Consider the following 27,199-nt stretch of genomic DNA (forward strand, 5'->3'; position numbering starts at 1 on the left):
ATATTTAGCCTATTTATTTGATCAAACGTACCTATTATGTGTCTTCTTAAACACTGCCCTCTACACATTTAACATTTTCTTGATTGTGTGTGTGTATGTGTGCATGGAATTTTAGATGCATATCGGATCGGATCGGCCGGTATTGGGATTGGGCAATTCTGGTATTGAAATCGGATCGGTAATGGAAAAGTGGTATTGGTGCATTCCTAGTATCAGGGCCTATCCAGACCTTTTTTTTTTTTTTGCTGGATTGGGTATCAGAGTAACAGGACCAAAAAACAAAATCGATTACTTTGCGTTACCAGTGTTGGTTACTGTCAAGCTATTAAAAGGACAAAATATAAAGCATCATGAAGTGCTTATGCAATACATTTTAAGTATTTTTAATATACTCGATAGCTTTATGTGAAGAACAAGCAGATATATAAAGATGTTTAAATTCGCTGAATCTCTGATGTGGTATTCGGACGATACTTAAAATTGTGGTATTGGAATTGGATCTCTAATGGAAAAAGTGGTATCGGTGCAAACCTATTTTGTGCCACAGCTGCCATAAACCAAAATAATTTTTGTCAGTCTACTTAACAATACATAAAAATCTAAAACTGTATTATTTATTTTATTATTTAGATGTCCAATTATAGTTATAAGAATAGAAAAAGTATAATAGAAAATGTTTAATGGTTGAATGTTACACTTGAATTCATTTCTGACTTCTGAGAAGAATGTGTCGGCTCAAATTTCAATTTGACATTCCTCACTCCTGTTCCACAATGCTCTGATAAGGAAAGAGTATGAAATGAAGCATTTCACAATGCTGAATGGTCTTGAGACAAATAGACAGGCGGTGTAGTACATTTGTTAAGCATTGTATGTACTAATAAAAACTATTTCGAATGCACACCAGAAGTTACCCTGTCCGTGAAATGCAGGCCAAAGGCTCATAATCTAATAATGATATAAGGAGCATCAAAGTTTGATTTCAATCATTGATTTCACTCATTGACATGATCTTACTACTCCGTTAAAAAGTAAGATAACAAGGTTATATTTTCACAGAATGTTCTCATGTATAGTGTATATGAGCAGTACCCCAGTATAGGGGTAAATGAGTAACCCTCACATTACCTGTTTTTTTATTTTTTATTTATATAGCTGACAATTTTCAGTTCCTGAATTTCATACGTTTCTGTGCATGTGCTGTGTGTGTAGTTATCGTGAACAGTCATGACTTGGAGCAGGTCATGAAGTTCAGTTAACTGTCAGAGGGGAAACGCATGTATAAAAGCATCACCTCTCTCAATTGCCTCACTTCCTCTGACAGAACATCAATGCCAGCTGCTTGTACAGACTCTCATATAAACTCTCTTATTACTTTTCACTTACTCTTTTTTTTCCATTTAGTCCTTTTGGTGTGCCACAAAAACTGATAAGATAACTGAAACAGTAAAAAACTGTAGCTTTTTGCAGGGCTGCAAGATTCTTGCTAAAATGTGAATCACGGTTTTTCTCTATGGAAAATGAGATCACGATTCTTCCACATGATTCTCATTTTTTCAACAAAAACAATTATTGCACTCAAGTAAAAAATGTGCTACACAGGACTTTCAGTTATAATAAATTGTCTTAATAGTCTCTTTTCCTTATTTTAGACCCCTTAAGAGGAGTAACTTAAATTTGTTTAGATTTTTAACATAAACAGTGTTGATATTAATAAATAAAAAGAATTTGAATAAATAGCACTTGTGCATTTGTTCACTCAAACTGGCCAACCTTAAAACTTTAAAGGACAAGTTCGGTATTTTACACTTAAAGCCCTGTTTTCAGATTGTTTATGATGAAATAGAACGGTTTTGACTGAAATTTCGACATATCCGAGAATTTTCGGGTGTTTGTGTTTCTCCTCACACCTCTACAATGGGTTTAATGGTGCACTGGAACAATCCTTCCTAAAATGCATTAAACTTTCGTTTACAAAGACGTGAAACTCACCGAGTGGTCAGGGGTCTTCACTGATATGCTTACACAAAAATCGTTGCAAATTACGCATTCCAACAGGTTTTATCATAGTTTTTGCCAACTTCATTGACTTGTATTAGATGTGCTGTGAGGTACGGTATTACTCCGCACCGGGAACTTTGTTTCTATTCTTGCAATTGGCAAAGTCGGATTATCTCCACCAACTGGGCTGGAGTATCTATTATTCAAGCTCTCAGCGGAAGAATATACGGGTGTGAGGCGTTTGGAAAAATAGGTCCACAAGTTTACAACGAATGCTAAAACACCTGTTGGGAAGCATCTTTTGCAGCGATTTTTTAATGCATTTTAGAAAGGATTGTTCCAGTGCACATATAAACCCATTGTAGAGGTGGGAGGTGAAACACAAACACCCGAAAATTCTTGGGGCAGCCGCATATGTCGAAATTTCAGTCAAAACCGTTCTATTTCACCATAAACATTCTGAAAACAGGGCTTTAAGTGTAAAATACCGAACTTGTCCTTTAAAACACTAAACGATCAACATTTTAAGGTAGAAATAGTTTTCCCCTCATGCTGAAACCATTTCTGATGGGCAACTTGTGTGGTGTTGATACAGAGGCCGTTTCTCAATCTGAAGGCTGCAGCCTCCGGAGGTCGCATTTCTAAGCTGCATACGTCACCAAAACTCGCTTATTTCAGAATATTAACAATTATAAAGTTAATCGTAAATAATAGTTTTATGTATGTTGACTTGCGAATGCCTTCAGATTGAGAACTGGCCAGAGGTATTTCCTTGCCTTTTTCGGAATCAGTATTGTTGCACCGTCACTCTCTACATCACTACCAGGATTTTCCGCAATGGTGTCTCGTGCAGGTGGTGGAGCCAATCTCCCTTTCCAAGAATGTGCATTGGTTAATATAAGAAGTCTCTCTTTTAGGAACCTCTGGGCATAATAAAACTTGATATATTAGCACAACGTTGATCTTTATACAGCTACAGGTTAACTGAACATGCTTGACTCCTCTGAGATGCAACCGAGTCTGAGGTGAAAGACGCGCTGGTGTTGTCAGCTCTGTGGCTTTTGGGTTTATTCGGGGGCATAGGAACCCGCAAACTTTCACTTTTATAAGTGAGAGGGTTTTCTCCCAGATCAGTTCAGTGAGGGTCCAAGATGTTACATTTTTAATCATACCATGCATTATTGATTCGATGGAGTTTCGGAAGTTTGAGTCATTGTGGTGCATGAGTCGACAGAGGCATCATTTTGTCCATCCACCCGAGTGTCTACTGTCGAAAGAGCAGTTTGCATTGTCTCGAGTCTGTGTTGAGCTCTGTCCCTGTTATGGAAAATATGTCACTCGTATCAAAGCTCGGCAGCAGAAAGAGGTCAAACGGAGCTCTAGGGAATGAGTGAATGGCAAAAAGAGAGCGAGAGAGAGGGATTTGGTGAAATAGAAACTATAGCAGTGAGAATAATTGTGGGGGAGAGTTGAACTCTTTGACATCTATAACAGTCACACTTTTTGTAAGCTCTTATATTCAGAAGTACAGGAAGTATGATGCCAGCCCATAGTTTTTCTTACTTCCTGTTCTATCTTTATGTAAAAATAAACTTGTACACCAGTGCTTCACACTGACATACCAGATTGTTTAATATTTACAATTGGACTCTTTTAGGGTATTTATTCTTTGTATTTTTTAGCAGCCCATATTTGTGCATAATAAAGAAAACTTACAGCATAGGCCTAGGTGTTTTCTTCATAGGTGATTCTTCTCATTTGTGTTGTTTATTGATCCCACTGATAGTAAGATCTAAAATAATGCAAGGTTTTATGAACAATTTCTTTGTCTGCCATTGTTCAACAAACAGATTTACCCAAATGGACTTTTACAATTTACATATTTGCTGAAAATTTACAACTGAAATTTTAGGGGCGCAACCAGAAAATTTAGGGGCACATACCGTAAATCAACATGCTCACCAAATATTCACATTTCTACAAAGTAATACACTGTATTACTAATAAATACTTTGATAGATGCAGAAAGTACAATGTGCTGTTTTAAATTCAGTGTCACATCACAAAAAAAGGTCAAATTTACTGGTCGCTCATGTGCGACTGGATGTAAAATTCAGTGGCACACTCTCAAATTTTGGTGGCAGTATGGAGCCCTGTTACTGTATTAACATTTATGTTTTTTATATTTACTCATTCAGCAGACATTTTTATCCAAAGCGACTTGGATAAAGGTGGTGTGTGTCAATTTTAGCGGCATTCATGATGTCATCTGAGACAACATAGGGATGAAACACGCTCCGTAGAACAGTTTCTTCATTTAGGGCTACTGTAGAAACATGACAGCGACTGCCATGTAAGGGGACCCGTGGTGTATGTAGATAAAAACACCTCATTCTAAGATAATAAAAAAATACACTTCATTATGTAAGGTCGTTATACATCAAAATGTGTCAAAAGATCCTTCTAAAAGTTAAACAATGCACCTTAAAAAATGAGGGCATTTCTGACCCAGTCTGTGAAAACCCATCTAAAATGTTTTCTACATAAAATCATACTACATAATGAAAAGCAAGTACATTTAGTGAAAATATAACCTTGATATATTTTAAACTGAGTAAGGTCATGTCAAAGATTAAAAGCAATAAGTGAAATCAAAGTTTGAATGCTCTTAATTTCATGAAATCCAGGCTGAAGTCTCAGACAGGATCACGTTTGCATTTTATTTGTTTTTTCATTGTCTTATCAATCCCAGTGACTTACCGTGTCACCATTCCATAACTCAGTACTATTGTTTCGCACATGCCTCTCTCAACGCACGTCTCATTGTACTTTGCTGGATTTGCGTTTGAACCTATAAGGGGATGTGTGTTTGCGTGTGGACGTTTGTTGTATCTGTGCAGAGAAAGATAAGAACTCCACATCCTCATTTAACTCTTGCCTGTGCCAGCGTGAGTATTTTTAGCACAGGTTGTGCTTTTTCTGAACACAGGAAATAGACAAACTGTTGCCCACTGTCTTGGCAACTTTGAAAGTGTAGTTTTGATAGATGTGGGCCTTCGTTGTTTTTTCCATGTATGCAGTCTTCTTCAAAAAAGTATACAAAGATGTGCATCGAGTCAAAGATAAATAAATGCAATCAAAGATACATAAATGCAACTTACTTTGCAGCTGAGCTGATACTGGAGATTTCGTATAGAAGCTTTCATCATACACACATGCGTTGGTACAGTTACTGGACACAACTTGTGGTCTGGCTAGTGGCTAAACTAAACCTAAACTCTGGAACAAATACCTCATCAAAAATAACAAATGGTTTGGTTTCTTAAAGATGAGGGGAGACGGCGATCACAGGAGGTTTGGCAGTCGACCTGTAGTTAACATTGTATACATTCATTTTACAAAGTAACATTAGCTCAGTGTACTTTTTGACCGTCTATAGGTAAACCAGTTCTGTCAGCACAGAGCCTGTTTGTGTCTATGCATTCTGATTACTTAGTACACAGCTACCGCAACTTCACAGACCACTTTATCAGAAGTGCTTGAAGGATACAGTGTTTATTTCAAGTAAAACATAATTTGCTATTTGTTTTCGTCAAAACCAAGATTTTTGTGTTGTGTTGCATTGATATGGTGCAAAATGCTATGAAAACTAAGCTTTGAATGGGTGTGGGACAGATATCAGTGGTATCTGAACAGTAATAACGTTTACATAGGTGTTAATTTGCAGACATAAATGGTCTATTAAATAAGTGTTACACTGTACATAAGGTAATTTACATGCGTATCAAAGGTAAAGTAGCATGCTGGCACATGGCGGTGTTAATAAACTTAAAATGGCTTTAAGAAAGTGCTACATAATTCACACTTCAAGTATTTTAAGAATAGCTCAAACTGCACGCAGATACAAGATGCACCCGTATAGCAGCATGTTGCTTTTGCTTACCTCATCTGTCGTTTTCCTCCACACTGTGGCATTGGCGGGAGACACAGTTAAAAGGAGTATGGGGGCAGAGAAAGAGACGCATGAGGAAGCGTGACGCCCGTGTGTGCACGTGTACATTAAGGTTTTGAAATATACTGGTGCCATCATCACCACCATACAGACGGTGATTTATGTGGGTGTATTCACACTTGGGAACGTCGACGAAGCCATGACGAGAATTTCAACTATTCAGCATGCACTCCGTACGTGAAGTCATTCCTTGTTTTACGCCCTTGACACGCTGAGTGTCCAGACAAGCTTTAGTTGTGGGCGTCCCTCATGATTCATGTTACGCTGTTTGAATCACACCCGGTGCTGCATACAGTGATTTCATAAGCTTTCAGTCGTGGCAGGACTTTGACAGCACGGTGCGGCTCGGACACCCCCTCCACTCAAAAAGAGCCCGTGGTTACTCCCTCTACGCTGTCATGGCTTTCTTAATTAAGCCTGCCACTGTTCCCAGTCGGAAGCAGCTAAAACTGGGAAGAATCTTTATATAAAAATAATCTAAAATATGACTTATTTGTCAGTCGAGTCGACAATAGTTGCTAAAAGTTGCTTTTTATCAGATTAGCCTAATGACCTGTATGACAAAATGTTAAAACGGTTTAATTACAATACATTTCTCAATCTGTTTCTCTTTTTTTTTTGTAGCTGTGGATACGCAGAGCACAAGCTCAGAGGAGATAGTACCCAGCCCTCCTTCGCCACCGCCTCCTCCACGGGTCTATAAGCCCTGCTTCGTCTGTCAGGACAAGTCCTCTGGCTACCACTATGGAGTTAGCGCATGCGAAGGCTGCAAGGTAAAAATCCAACCTGTCTCAAAAAGCTAAGGAATATGATTTATTCCCATAAACAGTGGTGTTGAAAAGAAATGTTTATCAAGCATGCTCTTTTGTTGGGTATTTTTTTAATATGCATATATATCAATTAGGTCCTTTTAGTCTTAATTCCAAAACAAAATATCTATAGTTTGACACTGTTTGTCCATGTGAAATGTGCAATTTTGCCTCTGCTGGTTACCTCCGGTACTGCATTACATAAAAAGCACCCATTGGCTCATCAGTGAACTTCAGCTTTTCATCTCCGTGCTCTTTAATATTTGAACACCCTATCCAATACGTGATGTACACAGTGTCTCCCAGAGAAAGGGATACACAGGGGTTTGGAGTTCAGCTATGATAGTTACAAAGCCCAGTTATCTGAAAGCAGCCGCAGGGAAGCGTGGGTAGAGTTGTGTACACGCGGCGGTGCTCAGCGAGAAATAAACATGACTTCATTAAATTTGCATGTGGGTGCTATCTTCTCTTTCTCTTTGCCTTAGAGGACATATCAGCACTTGTCTCTTTTTGCAAAAAACACCTTCCCCCAACCCTATTAACATATCCATAAAAATGTGGTTAGAGAGGTTGCTTTTTTCGAATTCATCACGGAGTTGTAAATAGGGTTTAATACTATATAATGCCAAGGACCCCCAAAAATGATAAATCATTTGTGAAAGACCCTCACCTAAAATATTTATATGTAATGAATGTAATTGGCTACACTTATATAATGCTGAATGTATAAACCTGAAGATAATATTTTCAATTCAATTGAGGCAGTAAAAAAGAACTTAAACAAAAAATAAAAAACTGTCATAGCAGCTTTACAAGTATATCGTGCATACCCCGGTGAGTGAGATAAAGAAGACTGTAATAAGACTGTAATAACACATAACTATTTCTATGCAAATTTTTGGTGACCCCTAGAACCTCCCGGAGGGCCCATGGGGGTCCCGGGACCCCAGTTTAACCCCAGTTTACACAAAAAATATATAATTAAAATATTTATTTTATATATATAAAAAGAAGTATAAACATAATATATCATATAAAGTGGTGTTAATCTCCTACTTAACGTATTAGATAGGAAATAAACAGCAACACAATATTCTGTAAGTTTGTGTGATTACTTTCTTTTATTGACATCTGTAACAGACCTAAATCATCTTTGCTGCATAGTTGCATTTTTTCTAGTTACTGAATCTGTTACTGTAGTTAATGTAGTGATTACTTTTATTTCTGGCGCTATATTATTATGTGTCTAATATGATCGCTCACAAACATGATTCCTGCACGATCTAATGTGTTGCATGTTATTTATTTACTGTCATCCATTGTGTACACTTTTTGTCACCCTCTTTGTGTATTGTCCACTTTCATGGTTGCTAAAAAAAACTCTTAAGCCTCTTAAAAGTCCTCGTCCGTGCTTCTAACAATTTTGACCTTAAGACCTCTTTTAAGGGTTAAGATGCTTTCTGAATTACTTTTTTCTTTACTAGGATTGTTTCTTTAATTTTAAGACTAAACGTCCACATTTCTAAGAGTTTTTTTTTAGAATTGCGTCACCAGATTCAGAACGATTATCAAAACTTACACAGAGTTTAAAATTAGTAAATAAAATTTTGGCTTCCGTTTTTTTTTCATAAATTGGGTTAGTGGTGGGAAAAGAGTTACAAACCGACAACTTGGTTAATTTTGGGGCAAAAAATAATGTGTACCTATCTTCGTGTTCAAGTGTTATATATTACATCACCTTCTTGGCTGTTAAGCACAAATAGCCATTATAGCCAGATTAGCCACGACTGCTCAGTCACACCAAACAGACACACAATCTTATTTTGATCTCTGTTGGAGTACACCCTACACACAAAACACACAAACAGAGCCTGCACCACCTATTTCAATATGCCTGGGGGTTTGAACTAATGTCCAGGATTAATGGAGTCACTAAAGGAGCTTAGCAGGTCTGCCAGTGTTAGGCACAAAGACCTCAAACCGTTTCCTTCCTGTCGTCCTCTCCATGCCTCTGCTCGCAGGATCTTCCTGACCGGTCAGTGCTGGGTCAATCGGAGGCACACAGAGGTCAGATGATGGCCAGTCAGAGACAATTGGACAGGATCACAGATCAGCCCAATCATCCTTTACTCTAGTACCAAACTTTTTCTTTATTTATAGTTAGATTTTTGATATAAAAGCATTCCTGTTTTAAACTGCATATGTATAAAGTGTTTTTTGTAACCAGTGGTACTAGCCTAGGGATGTACCATATTGATATTAAAATGTAAAAGTCACGTGACGTCTCGTGCATGTGATGGTGGTCAAATGCACTAATGAATATTAATTGGACTAGCAGACCTCAGCCCATCACATCAGTATTTTAGTTGAGTTGCGTGCTCTCAGTATCCCTCAGTAATCCAGTTCAATTATCCAGCTGCCCTTCTGCTGCCAGAACATTTTTCACACCTTGTGATGATATTGAGCTTCATTCCTGTGGCGTTCAGGCCCAACCAACAGCGGCATAGACATGAGAGAGTGGAGACGGGCAGAGGAGAAGAGGCCTTTTGATTGTGGGCTGGTGTCATTTTTGTCATGGGTTTGTTATTGGTGAATCAGATGTAGAGGTGAGACGCAGTCGGATCTATGAAAGCTACGGATTTCATACTGCATACTGTGAACAGACATTTAACAGTAGGTGGGATTGTAAGAAAGTATTCTTGAGAATGAATGGACAGGGCAGAATGAACGCGAGGGAGAGAGAGAGATGTGATGTATACCACAGTGTAAAGCAGAAATCTTCCCTTTGAAAAAATATTGCTAGAGATTCCGACCTGATTCTTGTCTAGATGAACCATTTCATCTCCATCTACCGTATTGACCTCCTTCAATGACCTACAGAAGATCAGAGACTGTATGAATAAAACATACTGGATGAATAAGAGCTCTTCTGTAGGCAGATCAAGCCCCTTTGGGCAGTGCATTAAAAAAGCCATTTCAGCCCTGCTAGACGAGCGCACGTTATGTCACACATCTACCACGCTCACCTTTTCCTTTATTACTTTTTCATAGACGAGACCCTGTGTGAGAGGGACGTGCTCTTTCACCATGCAAGCTATGTCCTTGGACACAAGCTTTGGTGAAATGACACACTGTGTCTTAGGTGCCAGTCATTGGACAGACCTGTCAAAAGCATACATGCACACACAGAGACTAAAAGCTTTCTTGGGTGTACTGATATGTTGAAGGCATTCTCGCTAAAAGCCTCTGGGATTGTTGTTTTCTAAACTGGTTGTACTGTTGGTTGGCTGTGGGCACAGGAAGAAAGTATACTGTACCTTTATTGGTCTGCTTTGTCCCGGGCTTGAACGAAACCATTGTTTGTATTGACGTTGCATGACGAGAAACGAATCTTTCTTTAGGTCCAACATTATACCAAAGGGATGTTTTTGCACATTTCTGTCATTTTATTTGCAGATTGATGAAACAACATAAACAAACTAGCATTTAAATATGTTACAATGGGTTTTAAAAATGACTGAATCCAAAATAAGCCAAATTCCGTGACATTCCTCATTGAATTTTAGATAAAATTTTTATGCTTGGATTACGTGATTCCATCCGTGTTTTCCGCGTTTTTTTATCTACTAAATCTAACTAGTTTATTGTAAAATTTATTGGTATAATATGCACCAAAATTATGCAATTATCCAATGAGGGGCTTTGTTTACTGTATATATCGTCGCTCTCCGATGAAAACCACGTATGTCCAATTTGCCGATTTTGAGATTTTGCGATGGATTGAAAGTCCAGGTTAATTTCCGTATACAGTATGCTTCACATATCTAAATGGCCAATGAAAAGTTGTGAAATCATGTCATCTGATTTTCACGTATATCAATTTGGTGTCAAAGCTGTCAATCACGCCGCGTATCTCCCGCCCTGTGTAAGCATCTCGCCGGTCTCGTGAAGTTTCATTGAAGCTCAGCACTGGATAGCCGAATAAACACAGCCTGGTGAGACAATGACTTTCCTTCATCGAGGTAAACGTTTCCCCCCTGACGCCAGACGTACGTCTAGGAGTGACACAATTGCGGTAGGACTGTGCAAATAAAGTATCTGTCTAGCATTACCATGACAGTGTATTGATTCATTGTCCCTTCATAGTTTGCAAGAGACATTTAATAAATGTATAATTAATATTAAGTAAACTAAGCATATTTAACTAAGATGTAGGCTATTTAATAAACTCAGCGTATTCATCTGTCAATATGAAACGCGACTTAGCCATTCTAATTAATGATAGGAAGACCGCGTATCGACCACCCTTACTGTAAAATATGCACGTGTGTGCATTTAAACTAAATTTTGGTCAAATGTGGATTATATCATTACACTGACAAGAATATGGTTACATGTAAAGATGCCGTACCAAGTATGACAAGGCTACATTCAACTGCTTTTGATATACGTGAGTTTCATCGGGCAGCGATGATATTTTTGTTGTTCATCTTTCTCCAGCTCTTTTCATTTTTCACTTGTTGTTGGCTCCTTAGACAAAATGTTAAGTGTTTTCTTATTTGTAAGTAGATTTGGATAAAAGCGTCTGCTCAATAAATGTAAATGAATAATTGAGCGATCATCAGATCTAATGCATTATTTTGGAGTTATAAACTTGGCTGTATTTAAGTGCCAAAAAGCAACATTGCACTGATATTAAATTGAACTGATGTGGCACATTTGTATAAATCTTTTTTACAACGGTGTCAAATGTACCATGTCTAATAAGATCATCAGTTAAAAGTCCACCGTCCTATTGGGTGTGCACTTTGAAGAGGCAATACAGAGAATATTCACAATGATTTTAATGGCTTTTTTATTGACCACAGTTTCCTAAAGACGCCGTTCCATCTTTCGTGCAGCTTACAGGCATGAGAACATTAAGACAAATGTTTTAATATTGTCGCTGATTTCATTACCCGAGCCTCGCTGGAGCATTGAACCGTATACTGCTTTCCTGCTCCGCTCAGACAGAGAATTTATCCACGTGCCCGGCTGAAGTCACGAGTGAAGCTTTCGCTGTTTAATCCACTGCAGCTGAAGTCCCAGTCACAAGCCCACATTCCCTGTTTGATGTCTCCTCTCGCATTACATGCTTTCATCTTATCTGTGAGGCGAGTACGTTTCTGACCTCACACTGACCCCTCAGCCTGGAGAACTTGACCAGACTGCCTCCATCATGTAATTAAAAGCAAAGGAATAAGAGTTGGCCACTTCCTCATCTGTTTCCTCCACTTAACTCAAGTCTAGGCAAGTTAACTAGCCAGTTTTGGAAGCTATGGGCATTTAAAGCGAGAGATAATACCCATCAGCTTTAGTATTAATGAGTCTGAACTCCGTGAGCTTTACTATAAGACTAAATGTGTGTGAGCGTTACGGTAGAATCGATGCCGCAGTTTTTCCATAAACAGTTTGCTTGTTTCCATATGTTTGCATTCGAGGAGATGCGCATAATGTGAATATATGAATATATCAGCTCGAGTGAGTCATTAGCGGCTTTATATAACAGTCAGGATTTCTGTGCTTTGGCTTTTATTTGCATGCGTCAATGTAAATATTCTGTCTGTAATGAGCCTCCGTGCTTTTCTCCTCAGGGCTTTTTCCGGAGGAGCATCCAGAAAAATATGGTGTACACCTGTCACCGAGAGAAGAGCTGTATCATCAACAAGGTCACCAGAAACCGCTGCCAGTACTGCAGGCTGCAGAAGTGCCTGGAAGTGGGCATGTCTAAAGAATGTAAGCACAGAGTATAGTTTGTTTTTTATAAGCACAGTCAAACGCACAGCCTTGCAAAGCATAGTTCATTTGACTTGTACGTGGACCCGAACATTCAACGCATGCAATACCTGACCTACATACTCTTGTACGTGCATGTGCGACATTACAAAAATTTGGCAGTGCACATACTATTGATGACAGAATTTGCGTCATACACACTCTATGCTGACCCCATGTACGCGTGACAACAGGACTATATTTATATATGATAGTTATATGTATAATAATAGTTCTATATGCAACTATAGATATATTTACATTATATATTTTCCCCATTGCTTTACCGTACTGTCAAGCACTCGGCAGTTTAGTATAGTATAGACGGTAAACTGTATTTACTTTGAGTTCTTGATTTTTACGTTTCTAAGTTAGAAACTTATTTAGTTAGGTGTTTGTCTTATTGAGTGCGAGTGTTTTGAAAATCCAATAATCACTAATGAGAAATTATTACGGATTTTCCATAGTGATTAATATATATATTTTTGCTTATTTTGCGCACCTGACTAAGCCAAGTTATAAAAAACGCGGCTTATAGTCAGAAAAATACAGTACTATATACCAAGCTCTATTGGCGCTTTTCCATTGCATAGTACCCCACGGTTTGGTTTAGTTTGGGTCGGGTCAGCTTACTTTTGGGAGCTTTACCATTAGGTGCCGCACGTGGTACCCGATACTTTTTTTCGTACCACCTCGGTTGGGGTTCCAAGCGACCCGAGCTGATACCAAACGTGACGCGAAAACACTGTAGATCACTGATTGGTCTGAAAGAAACGTCACTAACAGCGTTATCGCTAGAATGTAAATTAGCTTTTCCTGTGCTAGGCTAGCTTGCACTGTCTCAAGCAAACATGTTGTCATCTGTGCTCTGCCATAAGTTCCCAAATGCCCTTTTAGCGATGAAAAACATCCACATGTTGAGAATCAGGGACCCCATAACAGTTTTTTCCAGACTTGCATTTTGTGGCGGAACATTCGCGACGAGCACGTCAGCATTATATGCTTAAATGCAACTTCGGTGAGGCTCAGCGGAGCGCCGTCGGCTGAAGCCGCGCGTGTTTGAACAGAAACTGTCATGTGATACAGAGGTAGTGATAAACGCGATGTGCAAACATCTATTTGTGGTGGCCAATTTAAATTTTGTGGCGGACTGAGAAATAAATAAATCTATAGGAATGTACAACGACGCTCTCCTCTCACTTGTATGATGTCAAAGATGGAAAAGCTAACCACGCCAAAGTGAGGTGTGCTGACCCGACCCAAACTAAACTAAACCGTGGGGTACTATGCAATGGAAAAGCGCCATATGTGGCCATTCAGGGCAGAGTAATGTTTTTTATGGATACTGATGATAACTTAAAGGTAACTTCAGTGCAGTAAGTGGTGATCCAGCTATCGCCACCTATTGGACAGAGCCTGAAAGTCACTTTTACAGATGACGGGAAAGTGTTTCTAACATTTTCAGCTATTATCGAAACACCAGTGATTGTCTTTGATATTATTTCATGTTTGATAATAGTGGTTAAAGCATATGTTGACATGACATGGTTTATAAATGCTTATGATAAAAAAAGATGCATGTGTCAAAACACTGACACGTTTTAGTCAACAGAAACTAAGGGTGTTTTCACACCTAGTTCGTTTGAGCCCTCCACACACTCTCGGAAGCAGTTCAGGTATATCTGTATATTTGAACAAACCAAGTGATCTCAGACCCCTCTGTCGGACATGTCCCAAACATGTTTCGGGTTCGTTCTCTGAAAGTCGCATTGGTTGACCGCATTTGCGTGTCGTTTTGACATTGTATCAGAATCAACTGCTGCACAGAAAGCTGGCATCTGAGTTCTTATGAAGTTGTGATGTGAACAAGAAAGGGTCTGAGATCACTTCAGTTCTGAAGAACTGGGTCCTCTTTTGAGTCCACTATATTGTGAACAACAAAAGGACTTAGGTCACATTCGGCTAGTTCAGGGATGGGCAACTTCGGTCCTGGAGGGTCGGTGTCCTGGAGAGTTTAGCTCCAACTTGCCTCAGCACACCTGCCTAAACGTTTCTAGTATGCCTAGTAACACCTTAATTGGCTGCTTCAGGTGTGTTTAGTTATGGTTGGAGCTAAACTCTGCAGGACACCGACCCTCCAGGACCGAAGTTGCTAGTTCCTTTTCTGGTTCACTTTAAGTGAACTGGGTTTGGTTCTTTTAAGATGAACTATATGTGAAAACACCCTGAGAAATCTTGAATAATGTTAGATATAAATATATAACAAATACAACTGGATTTTTGCATTTAGGTTTTAATACACCGGTTTATACGTACTCTTATTTTGTTTTTTAAAGTAAGCTAGTGCTCAAATCGCATTATATCGCTGCTGTCTGGGCTTTGTGCTAAACTTTACTGTCGTATCTGGGGCAGAAATTTCAGTCTGCTTTTTTATTTTACATATTTCATTTTCTCCCCCCCAGATATGATCTCGCACTCATGTCACCATAAAGTTGTTTGCAAGCTTTTTGCACATGTTGTGTGGTGAAAGATTACCTCCCTGTGTTAATAGTTCTTTAATGGCTCCATTAGATTGTGTTTTCCGAGCTCACGCTGGCACCCAGCTCCCTCTGGAGAAATGAATATGTGACTGTGGGGAGAAGTGAGGGAGAATCATTCTTCCCCCTCCACCCCTTTCTTTTTGTGGAGGAGGGAGAAGAAGAACTATCGAGTTATCTTTAGACAAAGCAAACAATCCGAACCGAAGAAAAATCGCGGAAACGCAAGATACAGAAATGATTGAGTTTGAGCATCAGAAGAGCGATGCAGGAGGATGCAGAGCCTGTTTTAAGCTGGTTGATATTTGCAGTGTGACGTGATTAGATTAGACTGGATTTAAGTGAAAGCAAAGGTCATTTGTCACAGTTATTAACACTTGCATTCATTTCTCATCTGTGTTTGATGAAAAATGACCTTTACCTGCTTAAAGAGCTTTTAAAAGCCCTTTAGATTACCTTGCACCAGTTATGCCTAAAACCCATACAATGCTGATCAGCTCACCTGCATTTGGTTCTGAGTGCTGTATAGATGTAATCAGATGTGTGACTCACGGATGCCAGATCAGTTCAGTACAATTCAACTATTTTGATGCATCTTCTCATTGGATTAAATGGTGAGGTAGTCGGACACTCATTGAATGTTAATGCAGCTGTGTTATAGATGCACATATATTGCCAGTACTTATATATGTCTTTATTTTGTATATCGTTGTGGATGGATTTTAATGCAAATATTATGTGTCACCACATACCTGTGTGAAAAGGGAAACTCAAAAGCGTGTTTCCAGTGTCTTGCACTCGCAGACACTGGAAACTGCTCATAATACATCCTGTCTTTGAAAATAAACTTGATGCTACTGCCATCTTGTGGCGTTTTTTTAACCGGTTGACACTAAACTAACACACCGTTTATTATGCTCTATGATGTGTAGAAGGGACAGTTTACAAAATAAAAATATTTGATATATATTATTCCAAACCTTTATGTTAGGGATGCATAACGATTAATCGTGATGAATCTATGGCAGAATATAAGTTTTTGTTTACATCATATGTGTGTGTGAACTGTGTAAAATAACTTTGTATAGATAAGAGCACACATATGCATGTATATATTTAAGAAATGTTTACATGTGTATATACATGTGTATATTATGTATAATTTATATTATATATAAATACTTAATATATAATTTTTTTCTTAATTATACATGCATGCAATTATACATGCATATATATAAATATATATATTAGGGCTGGGAAAAGATTAATCGCAATTAATTGCATACAAAATAAAAGTTATTTTTTTGCATAATATGTGTGTGTACTGTGTGTAATTATTGTGTATATTTAACCACATACATATATTCATGTCAGATTTTTTTTATTTAAATATCAACTTTTTAGTTTATATATAATATAGAATATATACAAATATAAATAAATATATACACACTTGTAAATGTTTCTTAAATGCATACATGAATGTGTATTTATATGTACATAATAATTACACACAGCACACACTCATATATTATGCCAAAAATCACTTATTTTGTATGCGATTAATCACAATTAATCTTTTCCCAGCCCTAATATTACATACACATTCGTACATGTATGCATATGTATATATATATATACATAATTATTATACACACTTCTCACACATATATGATGTAAACAAAAACTTTTATTCTGCTATAGGTTAATCGCAATTAATCGTTATGCATCCCTACTTTTTGTTTAAAGTGGATTGTATCTACTCGGGTGGTGCATTTTGGGATGTGAGTAAGACTGATGGCTGTGGTAATTTCTGTCTGTGCAGCCGTTCGAAATGACCGGAACAAAAGGAAGAAGGATGAGAAGAAGCAAGAGTGTTCAGAGAGTTACGTGTTGAGTCCAGACACGGAGCAGATGATTGAGCGGGTGAGGAAAGCTCATCAGGAGACCTTTCCTTCACTCTGCCAGCTTGGAAAATATACCACGGTAAGTCGGAGCGGCGAACAGTTGTGATCTGTCAGAAACAAATCGTGCTGTAAACTTCAGCTGAGTGAACTCTCTCTTTCTACTTTCATCTTGTAGAACAACAGTGCTGAACAACGGGTCTCTCTGGACGTCGATCTCTGGGACAAGTTCAGTGAACTTTCAACCAAATGCATTATTAAAACGGTGGAGTTCGCCAAGCAGCTGCCCGGCTTCACCACGCTTACGATCGCAGATCAGATCACGCTGTTAAAGGCCGCCTGCCTTGACATCCTGGTAAGAGAAAAGTCAATGAATCTTTCATGCAGATTTGTGTCAATGCTTAGCATGTTAATAAAACATCTCTTCTTCTTCAGATTCTGCGGATATGTACGCGCTACACACCCGATCAAGACACCATGACGTTTTCCGATGGGTTGACACTGAACCGCACGCAGATGCACAACGCCGGCTTTGGTCCACTTACAGATCTTGTATTCGCGTTCGCCAACCAGCTCCTGCCTTTGGAGATGGACGATGCAGAGACGGGGCTTCTCAGCGCCATCTGTCTGCTTTGTGGAGGTATTGCATCTTTAAAATCTTACATTTCCAGCTTAAATGGGACATTTCAGAAGACTTTTTGAAGATGTAAAAACATCTTTGGTGTCCCCAGAGTACATTTAATACAAGTTTTAGCTCAAAATAGCATATAGATCATTTATTATAGCATCTTAAAAAACACCACTTTGTAGGTGTGAGCAAAAATGTGCCATTTTTGGGTGTGTCCTTATATATGCAAATTAGTTAACTAAATGACAGTGCCGTGGTTGGATTAAGGGGTGGTATTATCCTCTTATGACATCACAAAGGGAGCCAATTTTAACAGACCTATTTTTTAACATTTTTGTAGAGAATGGTTTATCAAAACTAAGTTACTGGTTTGACCTTTTTTTTTTTACATTTTCTAAGTTGATAGAAGCACTGGAGACCCAATTATAGCACTTAAACATGACAAAAGTCAGATTTTCTTGACATGTTCCCATTTTCAAAATGAGAAACTCTGAGTAATGCTATTTAGAAATCTATGCAATGACGTATCTTGATATCTGTCCCATCTTTTACATTTGTTCATGTAAATTTTCTCACATTAGTGTGTGAAAAATGTTTTGTGTGCCATCAGATCGGCAGGATCTGGAACAGTCGGATAAGGTGGATATTCTTCAGGAACCTCTACTGGAGGCACTAAAGATCTACGTAAGGAAGAGGAGACCTCATAAACCTCACATGTTCCCCAAGATGCTAATGAAAATCACAGACCTGAGAAGCATCAGCGCTAAAGGTAAGATTTACTCCCAGTTCTGCATCAGTCCCCTTTAAATATAAAATACCCAGAATTCGCTCTCACAGCTGGTTTCTCACTCGTTTCTCATTCAGGAGCTGAACGAGTAATAACGCTGAAAATGGAGATCCCCGGCTCCATGCCTCCCCTCATCCAGGAGATGCTGGAGAACTCGGAGGGCCTCGAGGGAGGTGGTGGAGCGAGAAGCGGAGGAGGAGCGCCGCCAGGAAGCTGCAGCCCAAGTTTATCTCCCAGTTCGGGGCACAGCAGCCCGTCCGCCCATTCCCCTTGACTTTCATCTCCGGACAGGGCTCCACGCGGAAAGATACTGGTTAGAAACCAGAAACAAGCCACGGTCGACCAGCATTCCGGTAGACTTTGATCCGGGGTGTTTCAACCCCGAACCGAACAGTAAATCTGGCCGGCTTTCATTAGGTGAAGACCAATGGAGTTACACGCAGGCCGAGCCTGATCCAAACTCACACAGTCATTAAAAACACCAGTGATTCAGTGAATACACGAGCCCTGTGGCTGGTTCAAGAGAAGCGGACTGAAGGAGGAAATGGCAGCCCTGTGTGTGTGTGTGTGCAGAAGCATCTCCTTGTGTCTTCCTGAAAACTGTGAAGGCCACTTTTGCTTGTGTCACATCTTGGCCCGTGACGCTATTTTATAAATTTCTCTTAAGCGAGCTGAGGACACGGAACGTCGGCTATCCTAAAGTCAGGGACGTTTTTTGAACTTTCCAACCGTTTTGGTTCAGTTTCTTTGTTTTCTTACAAAAGATATATGAATATATGAAAATCTATATTGACAGAAATATTGAAATTTTGTCTTAGATGGAATGCAGAACAATTCTTATGATCTTTCTCACTTTTCTCAAGAGTTGAATACAGTTAAGTCAACCCCACTGTTGAACGAGTGTCGTCGTTGTCGTTCGGGAAATATTTGAAACAGGTAATCCTGTTCACTTCATGCACAAGGGCACGTTCACGCCGATAGAGACGAGAGAAAAGTGCAGCGGGGTTCAAGCAGTCGTGTCCTGTGAGAATGTGAAACGAATGATTTGGAGATATATTCACCGACTCGTCAGAATGATATCGCGGCAGTTTTGCGGCTGACAAAATGAAGGATCTCACGTATACGAGAGCGACCGACTCTTGTGATGTATTGTGTATGAGATCTTTGCTTTCCTGTAGCTTTTTTTTTCATTTTTGTATCCGTCAAAAGATCCCCACAGTATTAGCAGATCATAAAGGAACGAGTTAATTCCAGGAAAAGAATCTAGAGTTTATTTTAGCTCAATTGTTTTTTAGGCCACTACAAAATCATTTCAAATGTGTGACAGCCTTTCACACAGGACGTTGTGCAGTTTCATGTTCGACACGTTGATCTCGAAGCCCAGCCAGGGGTGGAGATTAATGCGTTTCTAATGACGTCCACCACATCTGAGCTGTTGCAAGCATTCTGAGAAACTTCCACCCCTTCCCCTACATACATACCTTACAACATCACTGCCTCTGCTCTCCCGCAGCAAACATTTAACCGTTGTCAACAACAACACTGCCTCCGTTCGACAATCACTTTTAGCTCACAAACAGCCCTGCCTCTGGAACGCACTGATCTCTGCCAGACGTCTGGATCGGCACGCTCGATGTCCGCATGTACGCCTCCATCAAATGTAACTAGTTCGATCTGAATTGATATTTTATTTCAGCTAATGTATGTTTTGCAATGATCAGTTTTTTTTACAAATCACTCCAAGAGTACTTTTGAGTTCCTAAGTGCTTATTGTGAAATTATTATTATTATTGTGAAAAAATTCAGATCAGATGAACCAATAAAATGCATACAATACGTTCTGTGTTTTAGTTCCCAGTGTTCACTTTTTTGTTTGTTTGCTCCCGATCCGATTCTGGCAGATCAGTGCGAGCATATCATTATTATTGTACCAGTTTCGTACAACAGCTCTGCCTCTACATCACGTCTGCTGCATCAGTCGCCATGAACCTTTGAGCAAGTGACTTCCTCTTTGACACATTTTCTTAGCAAGGGCCGAGTGTTTCGCTGCAACTATGCACTTTGACTCTGATTAATTTACCAGTTTAAAAAAAATCACAGCCTCTTCCAGATAATTTTTATTGTGTATGTGGGCAAATGCATTTAGTCACCGCCCGAAGGTCCATTGCGACTGAGCCGTGTGTCACAGACCACGACAGGCCTCTGTTTTCACTCAAAGGATGACAAACATCTTGCAGAGATCTACACAACGTACAGCACAAACTCTGTACTGCTTTAACAGGTGTTATACAGTCAAACGCACAAAAAAAAAAATGTTTCTGTTGTGTCAGGTCCTTGGATGATAAGAGTCATGTTCAATAAAGACTTCTGTTGTGTGTGTTTCAGATCATGTCCAATATTTTTTTTAACTGTTGCTTTGATGATGAGAATGCTGGGTTATAAATAGAGGTAGACCGATTAATCGGTTTTGCCGATTAATTGGCACTGATAGTTCATTGGTGGAACGACCGACTATCGGCAATAGTTTTTCAGACCATGCCCAATATTTTTTTTTTTATTATTGCTTTGATGATGAGAATGCTGGGTTATAAATAGAGGTAGACCGATTAATCGGTTTTGCCGATTAATTGCACCGATAGTTCATTGGTGGAACGACCGACTATTGGCAAAAATCCATGCGATTAGTTTTTCATATGAAAAATTTTTGTTGCCGCATTAGCAGAGAAACAACAGCAGGAACCTAAGTTTGTCGTCAAGGCTGATACGACGTTAATATAGTAGTACCTCAAACAAAAATACACGCAGATAAATCCAACCTAAATGTTTAATGTCATGATTATCACCATACATCTGCATTAGTTTATATCAAGCTGGTTACTTTTATTCATGATTTAGCCGGCTAGGCTGCATATTTTAAGTTTCCATTTTAAAAACTATCTGTCGATTAATCGTTATCGGCAAATACTGACCAACCTAGTTATCGGTATCTGTAAAATCCACTATCGGTCGACCTCTAGTTATAAAGGTATGAACTCAACCCACAGGATTATAATTTAACACATGATGGGTTTTTTAACACATTTTCGGGTCAAAAAAGCATTTCAAAGGTTTATTTAACCACGTGGCTGGTTTTGTCCCTTTTTAAACTGAGGATTGGTTGACTTGACAAAACCCAGTGTCTAGCACATTTATTAGAATCTTGCGTTAACAACGCATAGGTTGTGGGTTCAAATCCGAGAGATTCAGAGAACATGCATAATGGTAAAATGTGTTGCTTGAATGCTTTTTCTGCCTAATTTTTAAATATGCCTTTCTCTGAATATCAAAGCTGCATCCGTCTGTCTTAACATAACCCTTATCTTAGCCTCTACTTTGGGTGGATCTGCATTCTGAAGCTGCATTTGATTCATGTGACTGCATTGCGTATGTGTTTGTCAAGCGGAAATTTTTCAATATTCCTCAAATAACCAGTTATCATACGCGAAGGGGCAGAAACAGGAACAGGAAAGGCTGTGTTAATGTGGTGTTTTGTAGGCTGTTGTGCAGTGGGCATTGTTGCAGGCTGTTCATTGCACACATTAAACCACAGCTTTGACAGTTTTTAATGTGTCAACAGTTTAACACGAGCCTTCAAAGTTTGAGGAAGCAAGCTCTTTAAGAAAAAACCTAAATGTGTTCACATGACAAAAGACTGTCAGGTTTTTTAAAGCAAATGTCGGTTCAGTGCAAACTGACTGCTGTGCCATAATTAAAATGTCGCTTGGATAGATTTCAGTGCATGGTTGCATTCTTGGAGGTCTGTGTTTTAAGTGTGTCATTAAATATTTGTTGACATGATATAAATATCCTTCTAACAATTTAATGCATGTACAGTCCAGCATTCAGTCATTTCTTCTCATTTGCATATTTTTAGTGTAGTGAGAAAGAGAGACAGGAAAAGCAGAAACGGAACTGTTTTATCTTCACGTTAAACTACAGCCTCAGTGGCTCTCACATTGGCATATATGCTGTCGGTCAGTGGAGATAAACCTTATATTCATCCCACAATAAAGGAGAAAAATGCTGAGACCACTTCTTCACTTGATCTTTGGTAAATACAGTTTCTACATTTTTTACCACTGCTGTTTTTTTTTACTTATAGTGATAAAAAAATCAGCTTGTAGCACATATGTAGCTGTTGTGCAAGTTGTGAAAACATGTTTTGCAACTACATTTTACAAAATAAAAAAATGCTCTTGAAAATCCAAGATTTTGCTTTTAGACAAACCTGTTAATATACTTTTTAAACTAGAATGTGAGAAATCCTAAATGAAACAAAAGCGGCTCATTTATGTTTTCTTTTTTTTTGACAGCCGCGCTTGTCATCGCTGGTGAGTGCTTTCAAGAAATTGTTTCTCTTATGCAAACAGTTTATATCAGAGAATCACATACAAAGTAAAGATTGACTATCAAAAAGTTGACATGGCCATTAAACATTTGTTTTTACAGGAGATGAAAAAAATGTCACACTGGTCGGTAATTTGGGCAACTGCTTTGGGACAGTTGAGGTCAAAATTAATGACACATGGAAAAGGGTTTGTGGATATGAATGGGACATTAATAAGGCTGCTGTGGTGTGCAGACAGCTTGACTGTGGAAGAGCCGTCATTGCCCATGCCCTGTTTGGGAATAGGAGCAATCAGCCGATTTGGTTGCGTCATGTCAGTTGTGAGGGAACTGAATTTCCTATTAGTGAGTGTTCAAACCCATTAAATGATTGTTCTGACATTCAAGATGCTGGAGTTATGTGTTCAGGTATGACCAGTTTAATATTATGCTTTTTGCTCTTTAATTGGGAAGTCTTTATGAAGTCTTAAAGGGCCAGTCAATTAATGTTCATTTCGGTTCATTCGTCATAGTTCCAATTCAATTTTATTTATATAGCGCTTTTCACAATTGGTAATTGTTTCAAAGCAGCTTGACATTAATAGAAGCAGGGGAAAACACCGAAAAATCGTCAGACAACATAAGTAGCAAAATACAGCGGCTATGAATAAACTTTACAAGCGAGCGTGTTAATGATGTAACGTATAGAAGAGGGTGCTTAGTTAAGCCAATGTCAGCTCACTCCCCAGGGTTGAAAAAATCCACTAGGAGAAAAACCTCCCTCATTTTTTAGCCAGAAGGAAAAAAAGTCCTAGGAGGAAAAAAACCCTTGGGAGATATATATACCGTATTTTCCAAACTATAAGCCACATCATTCAAAAATGCTTAATTAAGACAAAATAACATGTATAAGTCACATCGCTTTTATTTAGAAAATTATTTCACAAAATCCAAGCCGAAGAACAGGCATTTAATCTGGAAAGGCAAGTTATTCAACTAAAGCAGTGTTTCTCAAACTTTTTCAGCCCAAGGACCACTTTATCTTCCAATTTTTTCCTGAGGACCACCTAACAGAATCCCACTCTAACACGCCCCCCAAAAACAACATAATGGGAAGGATAAGCTAAAATTAAGTTTAATATGCAACTGTTTCAAGTCAAAACTATTTTTTTAAACACAAATGCAATGCTATTTCAGAAATTATTCTATGAATTTTTTTTTTCGTTTGAAAAAGTAATAGTGAAATGAGTTGCAGCTTAATATAAACAACAAACTGCACATGTGAAAAAAACCTGCAATTAAACATACTGTAATTACAGGGATTTTACACATGAAACAAAATTCTAGTACATTACTAAACTAATAGATCTGTGGATTTTAGCTGCTTTCAGTTGATGCTTGATCTTTTCTTTTGACTCCTCTTTGGTTTAGACATCGGTCCATTTTTACGTTATTAAAACAGAATGGTACGAACTGATATCACAGTTTCGCATGTGCATTAAAAAACTACTTAAATAAGTGACGATTGTATAAACACTTGTCTAGTTTAGGTCATCTTTTGGCGGGCCACTGGGAGGGTTTGGGGGACCACACTTTAGGAATTGCTGAACTAAACAAGACAGAACAGCAGGCTGAATATATATCTGTACATTAAAGTAATATTATCAGTTATTTAAACAATAAACCATAGCATACAGAACTTACCTAGAAGGTTGAATAGTCTAAATTAACCGAACAAGCCAACTAGCGTGAAGTTTGCATACTCGTCATTCAGCAAATTACATGTATACAGAAACAGCATATAGCGGACTCTCACGTCTGTAAGATGGTAATGATGTCTCTTACCTCATAAATGTCCAAATTAATTCATACTGACTTACAAGGCGCACCTGACTATAAGACGCAGCACTAGCCAAGTTATGATCAAAAAATGCGGTTTATAGACCGAAAAATATACAAACATTTATTAGATTTAAATGAGCACACTGCATCATGGGATACCATACCACATCTATTGCATAGTGCTTTATTGCCTCAGGAGAAATGTACACTCTAAAATGGCTGGGCAGAACTCAACATTGGAAAACTTTCACCCCAGTATATGTTCTATTTAGTATTTACCCAGCAAGGGTTAAATCAACCCAGCCATTTTAGATTGCAGTACACACAGGTTATACTGTAAAGATAAATATGTAGTAGTGTGTAGTAGTGTATAGTCTTTCAGACTGTCATTAATGCTACTAATATTTCTTTCAGCTTCTCTAGTGTTCATCATTGGTGCTGTGATTATAGCTTTAGTGCCTTCATTATCTATCACAATAATTATTATCCTGTTGGTGAGGAAAAAGCGAAGAATTCAAAAAAAGAAGATAAGCGCCAGAGGTGAGTTAAAGATGACAAATCATGAAAATCTGACTTTTTCCATGTTTAGTGCTATAATTGGGTCCCCAGTGCTTGTAGCAATCTAGAAAATGTGAATACGAACAACTCAAATAAAGTTTTGGTAAACCGTTCTCCGTAAGCATGGTGCAAAAAAATAGGTAAATGAAATTTGGCTCCCTTATGATGTCAGAAGGGGATAATACCATTCGTTAATCTGCACTTTCCAGCCACTGCACTGCCATTTAGTGCAGAGATCAGCTCATTTGCATTTAAAAGGACACACCCAAAAACCGCATATTTTTTCTCACACCTACAAAGTGCCAATTTTAACACGCTTTAATAATTTAATCTACATGGTATTTTGAGCTACAACTTCATATATGTAGTCTGGGGACACCAAAGATTTATTTGACATCTTATAAAAGTAAAATTGTCAAATGTCCCCTTTAACCTCCTAAGACCTAGAGGTCCACATACGTGGACATGAATTTTTTGTTGTTGTTTGCACAATAATACTTAATTCTGTGTAACTGGATTCCTGTTGTACACAAACATGGACAATTACACTGGTTCATGTTCAAAGAAAAAAAAAGATTATATTTATTGGTTCTTCCTAACCCCAAAATAGCTGGAAGAAATCTGAAAAAAAGACTAACCAAAACTCAGGTCTTAGGAGGTTAAGATTTACTGGATGTGCATGGCATACGTTTCATGATTTACAGTCTAAAACGGCTGAGTTATTTTTGATCGATAATGGGTATTGGACAGAACACATGCTGGGTTAAAATGACCCATTGGGTTGTTGTTTTGCAACAGTGGGGTATAATAACCCAGCATTGGCTCAATTTTAAACCAGCGTGTGTTTTGTCCAATATAACCAAGCCATTTTTAAATGTACCTTTATTTTGAGTAGCCTACATATAAAACCTGTTGAAAGATTGAAAGATCTAGCTACCATATTTGTAGTTGTTTAACAAAATGTTTTGTATCCAAGATGCAGTAAATATGCATGAAATGCCCAGTGTAGAAAGATATGAAGTGAGGGATGACGATGATGATGACGACTATGAAAAAGTTGACGTCCCTGGAGACCATGAAGATCTGGACTCAGAACAAGACTATGTGGATCTAGATAAAGATGAGCCTAAACAAGCCAGCGTGAAGTCGGAGGATTCAGAACAGGACTATGTGAATATAGAAAAAGAAGACTCAGAACAGGACTATGTCAATCTGGAATCAGATCATTCAGACCAAGATTACGTAAATGTGGATATAGCAAACAACACAATTACAGTAGAAAATCGATGAAAGCTGTTTTTATATCAAATACAAGAGAACTGTGGCCTGGCTAGGAACGCAACACTAAGGTCATGATTTCCTGGAAATACAGAACCTCCCACACTGGGTTAAACTAAAACAGGGGTTCTCAGATTGGGCTCTGGGGACCCCTGGTGGTCAGCAACAGCCAGGAAGTCATTTGCTATAAATGATAAAATTGTTACATACTATTAAAAGGTGCATAAAAGCTTTAAAGATAACTTTAAAAAAGTGTAAATACTGAGTCTAAATACAATTTGAACAAAATGACCCTTGGTTTGAAAGTGGTGGGCTATTAATTCAAGTTGAATTGTGTTTTTGTCAATCACTGTGAAACAGGTCTAAAGTGTTTTATTGCAGAACAAAACGGTGGTAATATCTAGTTATTTTTTTCACCTGTAAAACGTTTGGCCTGAAAGGTGCGAGAACTAAAAGCATAAATGTAACATTTTTGGCCTTTATATGACAAAGATTATAGACTAAGATTCTTAGGTGTTTTTTTAAGATTGTATTTTAAAGATTTTTTTTAGGTGTAAAATAAAAATTGTGTTGGTGTTTGCATGTTCTAGAAGCTTAATATTTTTCTCTCAGAATTTCAATTTAACTGATAATGCAAACTTATATTGTTTAGAATATAAAG

The 27,199-nt window shown here is 38.3% G+C and overlaps 2 protein-coding genes across 3 annotated transcripts in view; both read left to right on the forward strand.

Moving 5' to 3' along the window:
• The window catches only part of rarab (retinoic acid receptor, alpha b), a 109,821-nt gene extending 88,942 nt beyond the window's left edge, over window positions 1-20,879 (forward strand). For both annotated transcript variants that reach the window (XM_055193775.2, XM_055193776.2), the window contains 7 exons: window positions 6,638-6,786; window positions 12,456-12,597; window positions 17,002-17,162; window positions 17,259-17,435; window positions 17,516-17,720; window positions 18,319-18,477; window positions 18,573-20,879. In XM_055193775.2, the coding sequence (XP_055049750.1) occupies window positions 6,638-6,786; window positions 12,456-12,597; window positions 17,002-17,162; window positions 17,259-17,435; window positions 17,516-17,720; window positions 18,319-18,477; window positions 18,573-18,769 (1,190 nt within the window). In that variant the 3' untranslated portion in view covers window positions 18,770-20,879. The remainder of the gene's footprint in view (window positions 1-6,637; window positions 6,787-12,455; window positions 12,598-17,001; window positions 17,163-17,258; window positions 17,436-17,515; window positions 17,721-18,318; window positions 18,478-18,572) is intronic.
• Window positions 20,880-21,022: 143 nt separating this feature from the next.
• LOC129435935 (scavenger receptor cysteine-rich type 1 protein M130) lies at window positions 21,023-27,120 on the forward strand. Its single transcript, XM_055193788.2, has 5 exons — window positions 21,023-22,585; window positions 22,848-22,865; window positions 22,984-23,289; window positions 25,117-25,242; window positions 26,237-27,120. The coding sequence occupies exons 1-5, from the start codon at window positions 22,555-22,557 to the stop codon at window positions 26,548-26,550; spliced, it is 795 nt and encodes a 264-aa protein (XP_055049763.2). The 5' UTR covers window positions 21,023-22,554; the 3' UTR covers window positions 26,551-27,120.
• The last annotated feature ends 79 nt before the right edge of the window (window positions 27,121-27,199 follow it).

This window comes from Misgurnus anguillicaudatus, chromosome 19 (genome assembly GCF_027580225.2).
Source record: "Misgurnus anguillicaudatus chromosome 19, ASM2758022v2, whole genome shotgun sequence".
NCBI classification, from domain to species: Eukaryota; Metazoa; Chordata; class Actinopteri; order Cypriniformes; family Cobitidae; genus Misgurnus; species Misgurnus anguillicaudatus.